This window comes from Python bivittatus, unplaced genomic scaffold, assembly GCF_059951505.1.
Source record: "Python bivittatus isolate LINGU-HERP-01145 unplaced genomic scaffold, Pbiv_v1 ctg000080_np1212, whole genome shotgun sequence".
Lineage (NCBI taxonomy): Eukaryota > Metazoa > Chordata > Lepidosauria > Squamata > Pythonidae > Python > Python bivittatus.
In genome coordinates this window covers 51,828,220-51,844,138 of record NW_028277035.1, presented here as the reverse complement: position 1 = coordinate 51,844,138, position 15,919 = coordinate 51,828,220, and the positions used below count along the sequence as shown (strand labels likewise).

At 37.3% G+C, this 15,919-nt stretch overlaps 1 protein-coding gene and 1 long non-coding RNA gene across 2 annotated transcripts in view; one reads left to right on the top strand and one right to left on the bottom strand.

Annotated features, from left to right (window-relative positions):
- The window catches only part of LOC148216700 (uncharacterized), a 24,605-nt gene extending 15,020 nt beyond the window's left edge, over positions 1–9,585 (bottom strand). Inside the window, exons 1-2 of the long non-coding RNA XR_015794849.1 lie at positions 4,021–9,585; positions 2,937–3,054 (exon numbers count right to left, since the gene is read on the bottom strand). This is a non-coding gene — a long non-coding RNA (uncharacterized LOC148216700). The remainder of the gene's footprint in view (positions 1–2,936; positions 3,055–4,020) is intronic.
- MUSTN1 (musculoskeletal, embryonic nuclear protein 1) lies at positions 3,207–15,919 on the top strand. Its single transcript, XM_007436456.4, has 3 exons — positions 3,207–3,446; positions 9,593–9,713; positions 15,484–15,919. Exons 1-3 carry the CDS (start codon positions 3,438–3,440, stop codon positions 15,588–15,590), a joined length of 237 nt encoding a protein of 78 aa, XP_007436518.1. The 5' UTR covers positions 3,207–3,437; the 3' UTR covers positions 15,591–15,919.

The window sequence follows — 15,919 nt, the reverse complement described above, 5'->3', positions numbered from 1 at the left end:
AGCAACCATCACCACTGACCCAGCATGGCATATTCCACTAGCCCAGGTGCCCTTGGATCTTCCCAGTGCCTTCCCTCTGCTACCACAGCCATCAACATCCCTGGTTATTTCCCCCCTCTTTCTCCTGCACCAAAACACTTCTACGAGAACAATAGCACTTCAGAACTCAACAGCACCATTTCATTTGGTAGCCAGACTAAGTATGTGTATTTCAGTTCAGACCCAAACCACCCAAACTAATTTTTTTTATGCTTGGAATGGTTCATTTTGTAAATCCCTAGTTACTGGCAAACGTTTTACAGAGGTATGGTGTATCTAGGGTTGCTGCAAGAAATTCTACACCTAAACCAGCTGGAGATATTTTCACCTGGAGAGTACAAGCAGGAGATTTAGTAGAAGATGACAGTATACCTGCAAACATTTATAGAAGAAATGATATCCAGAAATTCTTCCTCCTGCTTTGCACATTGCTTTAGGAGAAGATAGAAAATCAATGACAAAAGAATTAGCCATTTGGGGAACTGCTTATGACAACATAGTACAAGTCTCTAAATCAAAAGCAAAATATTATGAGACCCATGAATATATTACTGTAAAGAAATTACTTTCAAATACATGTATAGGTTGCCCTGATTAACTATTGAAATTCTAGAAACAAAGGGGATAGAAGGAAAAGAAAGAAAGTGTGTGTTAGCTTAATCCCTATTTGTAAACTGCCCAGAGTCACTGGGATTCAGGCAGCATATAAATTTATTAAATTATTATTATAATAAAAAAGAGCAACTTTTAAAAAAAGATTGTTGACATGTGGTTTTATTAAGAGCACTAAAAATAAAGAGCATTGCTTTGGAGAATGAGCCAACAAGAGGTGTTTCCTTATGCCATTCTCCTGTATGTTTTATGGTCTCTGGAGAAGACATTTCAGAATAAAGGGGGAGAGAATTTACAACAGAAGTCATAAGAAAAAGGAAGACATTCAGGCAGAGACAAAGGTATGAGGGGAAATTCCCAAAATTGTGACAATAAAAAAGTAGATTGGAAAACCATGCCTGTCTGCAAAAGAGAGTGCCGATGAGAGTGACTGCTGAACAAGCAGGGAAGCCTAATTTTTCAAGTGTAGGAGAAAGCCCATCTCAGAATGCAAAAATTGGCCAAAATAAGTATCTAAGAGCAACTCTGTAGGCTTCAGAAAAGGAAATTTTGTAAGTGGTAAAAGGTACTGCAAAGACTGGTAGGAGCAGTATGTACTGACTGTGGACATGAATGGGATAAATGCCTGATAGATCCTGATTCATATATGTGGAAGACATTTTCTAAAATCTTACCACATAAAGCTACATTGATGAACTGCTGGGGAATAAACTGCAATATTTTAGATTCATAGTCCTTGAACTACAAGTTCCAAATAATGTTAAAATATGGATGAGAAATAGACCATTTTAGCTCTTGTATGCTCAGATCACTGCATGAACCAAGAAATATCAACTACCATTGGTATAAATGTATACTATAATAAATAACAATGCCAACCAAGATTCTCAGAGTTCTTTAAACAGGATAGGCTTGCTCTACCAATGGAGAAAATGTGTAAATCAGATTGTACAATCTGAAAGTATAGATAGAAATGAGGTGTAGTTGCTGAGAAGAAACCAATTAAGGTTTCAGCTGGAGAATCATGCTCACATTACAGATGTCAGGCTCAGGAGCTAAGCTACTCCTAGATGCTCCAGAACTTGAAGCAAGACATGGAGGATCTATCCCCCCCGCAACAGATTAGCTACATTCCATATGAAAATAACAGTGCAGATTAAGAATTCAACAAAAAGATACTATACTGAATCTTCAGACTGTGATTACTAAGGATCAAGAAGAACTTCCCAAATTATTATTAAAGAAACCTTTCAAGGTTTTGCAATACATGGATATTCTGCTAGAGCTCATTGCATTGACTTGATTAGTGATATTCCTTTTAAAGAAAAGACCAGGTGTGTTCCATATGCAGTTTTTTAAGACTTGAGACAACATTTGAGTGAACTGGTAGCACTGAATGTAATTGAGAAAAATACAGTCCTTATATATTTATTTATTTATTTAATTTATATGCTGCCCACCTCCCCCAGAGGGTGACTCTGGGTGGTTCACAATTAAACAATTGTGCTTTGCAGCACAATTAACATATGTATCATCATTGGGCATCTAAGAAAGGAAATTGGCCGTTTTAGAATGGTGATAGATTATAAAAAGCCACTTCAACAAAGAAAGGATTATCTGTCACCCAAAATGCAAGAAATATTTGCATTACATGCAGGATCTAAATGATTTTCTGTACTAGACCAGAAGAGTTGGTATTATCCAAGTTCCTATGAAACTTGCAGGTCATCCAAGGCCTGCTTTCACCATATTCTCTAGCAACTGGCAATTTAAAACGATGTCACCCAGACTAACCCAGGCTCCAGCCACTTTCAAATAATGATAGAAAAAGTTATGCACAGCTTAAATCTAGCAGAAATAGGTAGATTTTTCAGTCATCAAAGAGAAGAATTTCGAGATTATATCTACAGTAGCTTCATTATTCTACTTTTTATATTGAGCAAAAATCTGGTGGTTGAATATTCTGTTTGAAAATATTCATTCCAGTTTGCAAATTCTCTTGTGAACTCCAAATGTTTATCCTCCATTACCAGTTCCTATAGCATTTAGGGACTTAAAGCAATTTATGCACATTCAATTGCAGCTTCTTACAAATCAATGCAAATATCAGTTGACATTTAGCTCTTGTTTGCATCCTGGAAGCTATTTCTAAGCAAGGTATAGTTTTTGAACTACTTCAGGAGTTAAAATATTACAGGAATCCAGCCTAAATAAAATCAGTGATGGCAAGGTTCATCTCACTAAGTCAAAATGTGATATGTTTATGTAGCTTAGTACTTCCTCACCAATTTGCCTGTAGAAAGTGCTTCATCCCACTATTAACGTCATGACGGATGTTTCCTGTTTCAGATGATGATCAGCATGTTTTTGTAGGTGTTTTATTCTTGTACATTCATGGAGCATCTGCAACATAAAAGCATTGCCCTTTAAAACTATAAATAGATGGCCACAAGGCTTCCTTTGAAGATATACTTGTTCTAACAGAAAGGACAAGGCTTCTGCATGATTCTGCTAGCCCAGCTGTCTTTTCTTGTCACTTGTAATGTTCTTCTCACTCCACTCATAGAGTTTATTAAATGCTACAAACTTCAGTCATTGCTAAGAATAAACCTCTCAACAACAACGGATTGTCAACCTTAAACACTCCAGAAGCTAGAGTGGGAAGATGACCGTGTAGAATGACTTCATAGAAGAGCCTATATAAGCTAAAGGAAGTAGGTTACTGCAGAGTTAGGATATTAATCCAAAGGAACTACAAGCTCAGTATTCGTACAAGCGTAACAACAATGTCTCAGGTATGATTTTTAAAAAAATTTATTCCATTATTTAATTTACAAGAATTGTAATAGCTATGGCTAAGAGAAACTGCAACCCTGGTGGATTTAATCATTGGTTGCAAATGAAAAAAACTTATTATTTATTTTATTTTCCATCTCACTAATGTTTTGGTTGCACAGTCTTACTGGCATCTTCAGTTCAGTAATAAATGTGGCTTTCTGAAAAATTAACTTACAATGATTTTAAATTAGAGCAATTTGAGAGAGTAACCAAAGTATGGCTTAGCTTTCTCTTTTTCTCTCTCATGGAATACATTTAAGGCTGTATACCAGTGTTTTAAACTGGTACCAGTCATATTACTCAATCAAATGCTTTCATTTACAACTGAGTGCACAGTTCTGCTTTGTTTACAATATGCAATAAATGTTGCTAAAATATGTTTCTTCCTTTTGGTTGAGGGTCTTGTCTGCTGAATGCAAGATAAAAAAAAAGAGTGGTTAAAGAGCAGAAGGTCCTGTTAATTTCTAACAGAATTAAGTTTACTTTGGCAGCAAACTTCTTACAATATTGAGATTAGATTTGATTAGATACCTGTAAAACTGAAGTTTTCTCCATTGTGTTGTTGTCAACCTAAAAAAAGGATGAAAATGTAAAGGTATATTGTATGTACTTAGGGAATATTCATGTATAAAAACAGGGAATTTCATCAAGTAAACAGAAAGATGGAAGGAAATCTGAGAGCAGGAACTTGCACAGAGAAATGCGTAGCAACTATTTTGAAACGGCTGGAAGCAGCTATATAAAGAAGTGTAGTCCCAAATCAGAGCTGAAAGCAGTATTGGAGAGCTTATATTGTTCATCGGTCAGGTAAGTTGTAGAACAGTTTGTTACTGGGTGTGTGAGGATAGGAGACGATTTTGGCAAAACCTTGCCAACCACTATGTTATTTATATAACTTGGGGAATAAACTCACTCCCTGGTAGGAGTTGTACTGCATGATGTCATCAGACTGCTGATCTTGGATTGTGAGTGCCTTCAGTTGTATTACTAGGAAAACTCAGTATCTTGTGAAAAAAGAGTTCAGGGTGGATCTCACCTGAAGTTAATGCTGCTTGAAATTATGTAGCTGTTATTAGCATGACAAGGTACTCCAGTGGAATGATTGTCAAGTAGCCAAGGAGATTCTCTGTACCAGTGTTGACCAACCAGATGTTGGTTCATGGGCAGAAAGTTATTTCAAAGAAGGAAATTTCTTAGAGTATGTGGATGTCATGTGGATGCTTTCAGAATGGGGTCTGTGTGGTGACAAAGTGTAACTTGGCTCCACCAGTGTATGAAATGTCCCTATCAAATTTCTAGGACCTTCATAGGAATTCCTTGGTCTGTGGTTACAAACATAGCAACAGATGTCTGTCTCTGTTATGCTAACCAATTACAGTAAAATTAAACTATTCATTTTTAGGGCATTATGTTATTTGAATGACGTTGTTTCTCCCTTGGGATGTTTATGGGAAATGATTTGTTTTGCTGAAACAGTAACAAGCTATTTCCATGCATGCTTTAAAAAGACGGAAAAATATATTGCTATTAACTTGTAGCTGTCCTAAAATTCTTCAGAAGTTTTGCACTGTTCATTAAATATATCATGAATGGGAGATGTACAGTATGTCTGTACCAACCTATACCCATTTTCAGTCATACAGTTATAGTAAGAATTATGTTGGACAAAGAAGAAATATTTTGTATGGACATGGAAGTAAGTGGGAATGATGAATGACAGCACATTAAATTAAAGCTGTAAGACTGAAATATCTGTGGTTATTCTTTCACTTTATTGCCAAAATGAAAATTGGAAGACTTCTGCAGGGGCAGATTACAACACATCTGCTTTTCTGTTATACTAAATGTTGGCCAATGATTAAAACTTTATATCTAAGCTGTGTGAAGGTAGACAGCAAGGGACATAACATCCACTATTCCAGTACATTAGTCTTTCCAACCTGGTATCCTGAACTCCCCATAATGTCCAAACAACATGGCTAATGGCTGTAGTTCTTAAGATTGCAAGAGTTGAAATCCAACACTCTTAAAGGATATCAAGTACACTTTTCCCATTCTGGCTATTTATTGGCCATTAGTTGACAATTAAGTAATTCATTATAACATACAATGTCCTTGGGGCAAAGGATTTCTTCTCTTTTTTTCACTTTTTCACATATATGTAGCTAAATTAAATAATGCAAAATGATGCAGAGAGAGATTCTACTGTGCTCATGTATGGTTTGTGATTCCCTTGAGTAGCTGATTGGCCGTCGGTGGGGAAAAAAAGGCAGTGCTAGAAAGGCCTTGCTCTACTGTAAGAGGACTTTCATGTTTTTTCACTTTGAGTTCCTCTTGTTTCAGCAGAAACTGGAACTTGATTATCTTTCTGATTCTGGAAGTATATTCCAAACCCTCTCTCGATATATCAAGAATATACTAATTATCTTCATTCCTATTACTTCCTATATTACAACATGCATTAGCCAAAAGCTGATCCTAAAAGAAAGCACCAAATTAAAGTGGAGATGGTAAGACCAGCAGTCTGTAAATTGAGGATGACTATCACGGCTTAGATTATTTAAAATGCAAGGAGGCAGACGGGTTATACTGTCTGTTCAATATTTTAGATTTCCTTGGCAAGACTTTCAGTGAAACAGATGGTCTTCATTCTGCTGAGTATAAATCTGCAGCGGTTTATCTGACTGATTTTTTTTGTACGTGAATGATGGTTACTTAACTAAACTTAATCAACCATGATGTGCATGACTACATGGAAGCAGGTGGCAAAGAAGTTCAATATCTACCTATCCATTACGCTATTCCATTTTAGGGTAAGCAGTGTTAAGCAGAGTGCAGAAAAGAATAAGAAATAGTATGCTAGACATAAGAAAAAAAGGAAACATAACTAAAATTAATTTGCACCAATTCTATTCGTTATACCTCTCCAGAGCTTTCTATCTATGCAAGCATGCTTACTTCCACTGCACCAATACATTGCTTAATAAAAAGCCTTTTGTTCTTTAAATTTCTCACCTTTCTTTTTTGCAGAATCTCACCAACTCTATTCAACCACAGCTTTCTTGGTCATCTTCTTTGTGATCTATTCAATCCTTCATATACTTGTTTGGCAATGCAGTTCTCATTCATTCTGTCCATAAGACAAAACAATTCCAATGTACTTTTTTCACACAGTTTATTCACTTTTGTATTCAGTCTACATTAACTCAGCATCTATTCATTCTTGACTCTTAGCTGTATGTTTCTCTTGACATACACAACTATCCACATAGCAAAGTGAGCGGCACCATTTTAGCTTCCTACAGAAACATTCATTGCAACAGAGCACATACTCTCCACTATTATTCTAACAGCATATGGACATCTTAAATTTCTCTGTACATTTCCCCATCTTTAGTAAACACACTTTCAAAATACCCAAATTCATGTACTTGCTCTAATTTTTCTCCATTTATGTATAACTTGCAATCATTCATTCCATTGTCCTGTATAACACAAGCACCTCAGTCTGATAAATTAAATGTTAATATCCATACTCCACATTGCATTTAAAATTTGTATCTAATCTTTTCTGCCAATCTTCAGGATCTCATCTAACAACATGGCATCATCTGCATACAAAAATACATAATGTTCATGCCCTCAAAAAACTTCTGATGTTCTTACAAGGATTTCTTGTATATTTATCCATAAATACATTAAACAGTCATGGGAACGTCACACATCCTTTTCTTATTCCTTGCTCAGCGTTGAACAATTCACTAACCATTCCATTTATTCTGGGACATGCTTTATTTCCATCATATTTCTCTCTTACCACATTCAACAACTAGCCTTCAACTCCATACTTACACAAAACAATTCTAGCCTATTCAGTTATCATATCCTTTGTCTAAATCAACAAATGTACAATAAACCTCTATTCTTTCATCCATACATTTTAAATGACAGTCTGGAGAGCAAAAATCTGGCTTGTACACTGCCTGGCATAAAGCTGCACTGCACTCTCCAAATTGTCCTACAATATATAATTTTTACAAATAAGACACTTTGTCAGCTACAACTAAATGATACTAACTACAGCAGGATTTCTCCATTTAGTTCAGATATCAAACAAGGAACATTTCTCTGTGCAGAGATACTTAAAAAATACTTAAAATATGAGCATTTCTTTGAGTAGATGCCTTTGAACTTGAATCAACTGCTACTAGTCTCCTTGAAGAATTTGACTTGAAGTCCATGCTGAAAACCTTGAAACTGTCATGAAGCTACATCCTTGCCTGAAACAAAAAGGTTCTGAAACTTTAAAACGGTTGCCTTTTCAAGCTAATATGAGTCAGGCCTGTTCCCTTCTGCTCATGTTCTGTATGGCTTAAGATGTTGCCATTTCTTCCTCCTCTAGTAAGCTAGGTGGGCTTGCTGGGTTTAACTCTAACAGTAACAGAATTCACTTCCTTGGTTTCTTTCTTTATGCCCACTTTTCGTTCATTCTACTGGGAAATTAATCTTTTTCATACAGGACCCATATATTCTCTTTCTGCAGTAATTCTACTTACAAATCTTGTTTCTTTTACTTTTTTCCTTCAAAATCCATACCGTTTTCCAGGATCCACTCCAGACCTCAAATAAGGGTTTGTCACAGATTCAGACACTCACACCACTCATTTCCTTCACTAATTCTCTCAATCATTCATCATAATCAAATCAATAATGCCTTTTTATATTCATTCCTTTGCCATGTGTGCATAAATACAATTAAGCTTCAACCAAAAGAAGAGATTTTTTTCTAAGCAGATACTCACCAGTTATCCTTCTCATTGATTCCTGGGTTTCCAATGGGCCCAATTACGTTTTTTGTAGCCTCACATTTCCACCCAGCCATTTTGGGTAGCTTATAGACATTGAAATATAATAAAAATATTTCTCCTGAGATGGGCAGTGTCTAAATTCGAAATATAAATATAAATAAATAAAAAGTAATAAAATCCCAATAAAACAATGTACATAAACACACTCATAAACAGAAGGCCTAAAGTCAAATCCCAGCAAAGTGGTAGCCCACCATCACCACAAAGCTTCAAAAATGGCCTAAACAGAATACTGGAACTTTGCCTTGCAGGAGACCAGAAGCAGGCACATCTCCAGGGGCAAGAGGTTCCAGAGCATTTGTGTGAAACAAGCAGCACAAATCTCTCTGAGTTAGTCAGAAGTAAAGTTTTATTGGAAGTGTTTGCAAAGGCTGGTGGGCTTCATTGCAAATAAGAAGCCACACCCACATACACACTCAGGCCTAATTATATACCTTCCCGATTGCAAGTCCCTCCCCTTTTCCCCATTGGCTAAGGTACTCTGTGTACAGTCTTTCCGGCCGCTCTAGGATTTCTTCCTGGTCCCTCCCACCTCATCCATTGCAAGTCTATGGTAATTTGCTCAAGGTTTCAGCTAATTGCATTATACTGATAAAGACTGCCCCAGGTTAAATTAGTTTTTATTTACATTGTCCCACATAAGGAGACAACTTCCTCTCCATCTGCCACTATTTGATAACCATAACACTTAACACTACTTCCTTATCTCTCACACAGCTGCACTCTTAGCATGCTCAAGCTACTATTTCTTTGTCAATAATAACATATTTTATCCATCTCTCACACATTTAATCCACCATGGAAAAGATCTGTCCTGGTCTATTTCTCCCTGCCCTCCTGATAGGTTGGGAGCCTGACTATCTCCTCCCTCAATGACTGCAGAGGACTATGGAGATTTTGGCTAAGATATCCTGGTCAATAGTTTAATGGTGAGCTGCCCAGAGTCGCCCTCTGGGGGAGATGGGCGGCATATCAAGTAAATAAATAAATAAATAAATAAATAAATAAATTTTTCCTAACTGTTCCTTGCCCAATGTGTTGGACTCATAGAACTGGAGTTCAGTGTGGTTCCTTGGTGCAGGAATTCAAACTAAAGTGTTCATGGCAGATAGCATTCCACTCTCACCACCCTGCTAAAACAGTCTGATTGTCACACTGGGCAGTTTTATCTTTGTGACTGCAATCTGATCTTACTACATTTTCTGCTACAAGGTGGTCTTTCTCTTGCCTTTCAGCCAGAACCTGTGAAAAAGAAACGCCCTCCAGTAAAAGAAGAAGATCTCAGAGGGGCTAGAGGGAAGCTGTCTAGTAATCAGGAAATCAAGTCCAAAACCTATCAAGTCATGAGGCAATGCGGTAAGCATGTGATGCTTCTATGTGGTTTTCATGCTGGATTTATTGCTACGATGATAGTTGCTTCTGGTTTTTATCTTCTTGTGTCACAAGAAGATAAAAGCTTGCTTTGGGGTCCTGGTTTTCCTTTTAAATGGTATTTGTATTATATTGTCTCCATGAATTAAGCTCACTGAGGTAACACAAGTCCTAATAATGTAAATTAAGAACTGAACTCTTGCCTTGAAAGAATGTATAATGGAGAATGTTCAACCTCTCTGGCTAGTAATATTAAACAAAGCGCTTGGCCTACAGGGGCAAGGGATATAGAGTGGAAAGTAAAATATGAAATAGGCTGCTTCACAAATTTAGCCTGAGTACAAAAGCCTCTATGTGCCTGTATCTGTCCTTAGTTCCAACAACCACTACAGCTGTCCTATGGTTGGAAAGGACACCTCCAGGTCATCCTCTCTTCACTACTGACAATCCTGCCAATAGCCCCACCATTTCCTTGCCAGAAAGAGTAAGGAAACCACCACACAGGTCTTTCCCATATACATCATTGCCTCTAGTAGTATCTGCTTATCTGTGATGGAATGGAATTATGAAGGCCAGGCTCAGGGAGATAAACATTTTCTTAGCTCGCTGGAGGAGCGAGATTCTTGCTAGAGGTTGTAGCTAATAAACATAGCTGAACTGAATTTGCATTGTCTCTTGGAGTTCCTTGGGCTAGGCCTGACATCAATCTTCCCAGACTGAAACCCCAGCTCCCAAGTCAGCCAGCCACAACAGTGTGAATTCCTCAGGGAGGTGCCAGTCTCATCCTCTTGTAGCTCCCATGCTCCTCCAGCGAGCTAAGAAAATGTTTATCTCCCTGAGCCTGGCCTTCATAATTCCATTCCATCACATTATCCCTGCAATTTTCCTTCCAGAACCAGGCTAGAGCATTCTACTGCTGATAGTGGACTGAAACCCCAGCTCCCAAGTCAGCCAGCCACAACAGTGTGAATTCCTCAGGGAGGTGCCAGTCTCATCCTCTTGTAGCTCCCACGCTCCTCCAGCGAGCTAAGAAAATGTTTATCTCCCTGAGCCTGGCCTTCATAATTCCATTCCATCACATTATCCCTGCAATTTTCCTTCCAGAACCAGGCTAGAGCATTCTACTGCTGATAGTGGATGAATTTTTTTTTTTTTTTGCATGAATATATAGCCCTTTAGGCTACCCTTCCCATTTCTTGCCATTTTCAAAAGGTGTTTTGCTTTTTTTAAATTGAAGTATATGAACCACATGATCACACTTTTTTTATATATATACTCCTACGCACGCACACTGCAAAAGGGCTTCTCTTCTACGAGCTCATCTTCATATCCTGCTAACTGCTGCCTGAAGATGGCCCACTAACTGTTTTAAAGAGCACAGCATCATGGCATCTCCTTAGTCTAATTCCCAACACATTGCAGAGACAGCCTACATCTGCTTTTAGCTGTTCCAATGTTAAAGTGGTGTTTTCCCTTTTCTCCCAACACAAGTCTTATAATATGAACAATCTACAATGGGTCACTGATGATATAGTGGATGACATGGTCAGGGGCTAGGATGCTCAATGCCCACTGGACATTTTAGGCTGCTGTGGGCAGGCAGCCTGGGCATTGTTTGCCAGGGCCATTCTGATTTTGGCAACCAGAGAGTCTGTTCTTTCAAACTCAGTTTTCTCCATACATACACCAAAGAGTAATCTGTTGCCAGTTCTCCTGTCAGACTTGATAGCACAACCCCAGGCTGTCTGGGCTTAGAAGGGTGGCAAGAGGAAGTAGGGGGAGCCAGCTCTTTCCCCACCAGGTCTCTGATCACATGGAGCTAAACTGTAGGGTTAGAGCCCTAGCAGGGAAAGGGCAGGCTCCCTGCAGTGAGCCCTTGTTAGCCCCAGTCAGAAGCAGCTGAACTATGGATGGGGAGGGGATGTTCAGTGAAACAAGGAGGCTCTCACTTTACTGCCCTGGCCTCCCCTCTGCCCCCCCAAGACCAGCTGCATTGATCCACAGGGCTGGTTAGGGTTGAACAGTTTCTGACTTTACTGGCAGCCCCAACTCACCCCATGGAGCTGATCTGTGAGGGTGGGGCTTTCAGATTACTGCTTTTGAGTTGCAAGCTCAGTGCTGACCAGTCTGAGTAAGGAAGAGTAAATTGCATCTTCAGGTGAGAAACTTCCTTCCCACTTCACAACCTTTGTCCCCGCTGGCTTTTTTTCCAAGGGAACTGAAAACATGGATTTAAATAAATCTATTCCAGAATAGTATGAAACCCTGAATTAGAGCAAGGTTTGTTTGATGGTCCAACCTACCAGTCTAGCCATCTATCAACACTCATCTGCTCCTCAGCCCTTAAGGAGAGCAGTTAGTGGGTATCTGACACGTTTGGTAAGAAGGCAAATGAAGCTAGGAGAATCCATCAATCATTTTCCTTAACTTGTCCTGCATCAAGCCCATAAGGGCAGCACCATCCCCTGGCCTTGTTACTGATGTCCTCATATCTTCTTCTGAGAGCTAAGAAATGGGACCAGTGCAAAGTATGTCAGCCTACTTTTCTGCCAGCTCATAGGCTGGAGGATAGTACTTAAAAATATTGAATGTTTTAAGAGGGAAAAAAAAGAAAAAATAAGAAAAACATAAATAGTCAAGAGATTTACCAGCATCATAAGATTATGTAAATGAGGTACAAATTCTTGGGAAAAGGTTGATTTGGCCTACCATATGCCATTTTAAGGCTACAGATCATTATTAAAATCAGGTTAATATGCGAGTATCAACAGCTGTATACAGCACAGTAAATTAAAGTTGTTTATTGTCTAGTCAGTAGAAAATCTGTCCTTATTTAACAAATCATCTCTGACTAAATGTTAAAAGTTTAGGTTAAGAGAAACCCAAATTTGGGACATAGAAGAAAGAGCCCAAAGACAAGGTCATTGCAGGAAATGTCCCCTGTTCTTTTCAGCATCTTTCTGTAATACCCTGGGAAAGAATCAGAAGTAACCAGAATGCTTCTCTCCCACTCCCTTCCCTCACTATCAGTGATTCTCTGTAGTTTAATCCTTTAATTGCAGAATTATTTTCTCAGAGAAACAGCTTCCCAAGATAGAGAAGGATAATATTTTAGATCAAAATATTGCCATGTTTTATTTAATTTTTTTAAGCATTTATGAAATTTACAGATATAATCAGAAAAAAACAAGGAAAACTATTTAAAAAGCAAGTTGTAGATAAAGAGGAAGTTTGCAAGAAAAAAATTGAAATAACACTGATATAAATCTACATATTAAAATATTTATTATGAATTTGAAAGCTGAAATATATACAAAGTTTCTTTAAAAGCAGTAATAAAATGTCTTTTTTATTTATATTTTATTGCTTTTTAATTAATAACAAAAAAGAGCAAAACACAAAGATAATGATGGAGATACATACATTGTCAATGTATGCAAATATTATTCAAGTCTGTATATATTTCTAATACATTTATATGACTATTATGTTATTTTTTAACCTACTGTATTTTATATAAATGAGTCCCATATTTCATTATACTTGTCCATACAAAGTCTACCTCTATAGGCAATCCGCTCATAAGTGGCAAGTGCAATCAGGTCTTCAATCCATTGAGTGAATGGGGCCATACAGTTATCTTTCCAATGCTGCAATATCAGTCTTTTGGTCATAGTAAGAGCAAAAAGAATCCATTTATGTTGTCCAGTTGTCAAATTCCATGTACTAGGTATGCGATTCAAGAGAATATTATCCTCTGAAAATTTTAGCTTTTGTCACACAGTCACATTTATATGTTCCACTACTTTCTCCCAAAACTTAATATGTATAGGACATTGTAAGAACATGTGTTTTAAAGAAGCATTGTCCTTATTATATCTCCAACAAAATGCTCTTAGACAATCCTTTTCTATACAAATGTAATGGAGTCCAGTAAATTCTAAATATTATTTTTTGTTGTATAAGTCATAGTTTAAGGTTCATTGACACTCTTGCTATAGAAGTTAAGACACTCTCCCAATTGTTGAGGCAATATAGGAACCTCTAATTCTTTATTCCACTCATCTCTTAGCATCTGCATATCAAACTGATTTACTGATAACAAATATCTATAAAAACTAATAGTAGGTTTTTTAGTTTTAAAGGATGTAACAAATTGTTCTAGTATCTCAGATGTCTCAGAAGCTGAAAATACTGCTGGTCCAAACAATGCTGCTAACAAATATTGTAACTGTAAATATTGTCATTGAGTTACATCTGATAGATGATATTTATCTCTTAACACAGCATATGTTAAAAATTCATCTTCATCATCTATCAATTGGTCAAAAGTCAATATCCCCGCTTCTATCCATTTTTTCCATATCAACATCTTTTTCCCAATTTGTAATGTTGGGTTTCCCCATAAAGTCAATTTAGCATGGGAAAAAGGAATGAATCTTTTTTTATTAGACATTACATTCTATAGCTTTCTAATTGATATAATTGTTGCCAGAGATACTAGAGTTCTGTTGTATTTAGATCCTAATACCGTCCATCCAACTGAAGGTGCTATATATGTATATTCCAAAGTTTATTTATATATCATGTTTATAAGTTGCCCAAATCGGAAAATTAACACCAGTTGTGGCTTCCAGTATTTAATATTGATAATAGGTCAGCTTGATCATATAGCTCCAGATTCAGAAAACCAAATCCTCCCTCATTAATTGGTAACTGTATTTTCTGTAAAGATATTCTTAGAATCGAAGAACCCCATAAAAATTTTCTAAACAAAGAATTTATTTTCTGAAAATATTTTCCGAAAATATTTTCCATATATTTGAACAGGAATTCTTCTCAGAATATAAATTAATCAATAATTTATATTCTAAAATGTCTTCAGTCTTACAGCACAAATCCTAAACAAACTCACTAACCCCCTAGATTGGCATATAGTTTGTGAAAAAGAAGAAAAAAATGCTAATAATTATTAGTGTATTGATCATTTGAAAACAGAGACTTGGAAAAAATGATATAAAACCTGAAAGTTCAGTTTTATCTGGCTCTGATCAGTCAGAGGTTTACCCACTATGCACTGTTGAATGCTTCTCCAGAAAGTGGTAAATCTCCTGAATAAAAATAATCTTCCAAAGTTCCCCACATCCAGGGGCAACCTTGGGGGAGAATCTGCTGTTCAGCTGGATTCTTGAAATAATTCAGGAATAATTTATCCTCAGTCAGGAAAGAGAAAACATAAGATTCCCCTGAAGAGATTCTGCTGTCACCGTACTGAGCTGCTATCTTTTATATTTTAAATAACCTAGCTATTAACTGCAATACTTCTCTGCCTCTTTTGCCCCCGGATCTTTATAAACAGAGCTCCAGTGATGAAGCCCCGGACTGCTGCGGAGCCCAAAGAGCCCTCTGAAAGTTTCCACCAAATTGCAACTTGTAATCCAAAAACTATTGAATACATACATGCATACATAAACAACTACCAAAAATTAACTCATTTTAATTAAACCAAAGTGGGTATTTGCTCTGTTTCTGTCCACTTTGCAGTTTTAGTCCCGCTCGGCGATTGGAGTGCAGCCTATAACGTTCTCCTCAAAGACTGATGCATCTGAACAGGTTGCATGTTCCTGCTTTGAAACATACATGGTGTAGACTCCAGTGGCATTGGGCTTCTTATGCTGCGCTTCATTTGTCATAACTGCAGTTGCTTGTGAGCCATTCTTGCCAAACCATTCATTAGCTTCTCTTCTTTTTCCAGAGCAAACCGGCTCTGCTGCACCGTCTGTCTTCAGCCGAGAACGCACAGGAGGAGAAACGGTCTTCGACAAACCTAAACAAGAGCCTCCAAAGAGTGTCTTTGGCTGACAGCCACGCGTGTTCCCAGCACCCTTCACCTCTTGTCTTGTTTTCCCATATATAAGTCTTATTACTGGGCTATTAACTTAATTCTTCAGTCACAAATCAGTGAAAGAACTTGAATTGAAAGATGTCCTTTCTTTTTATATATGGTGGGATTTTTTTTTTCCTTAGCTGTCCAGTAGATAATTCAAGTTACTGAGTGCAGGATGATATTGTAATGACCAATTTTGTAACAAAAGAAAAAAAACAGCATTCTTCCTTTTAAAGTTAATGTCCCAGTTCTAATTGTGATTATTAAGTTGTAGCATAAAACAAATAAAGCTTGGTGGTTTTGA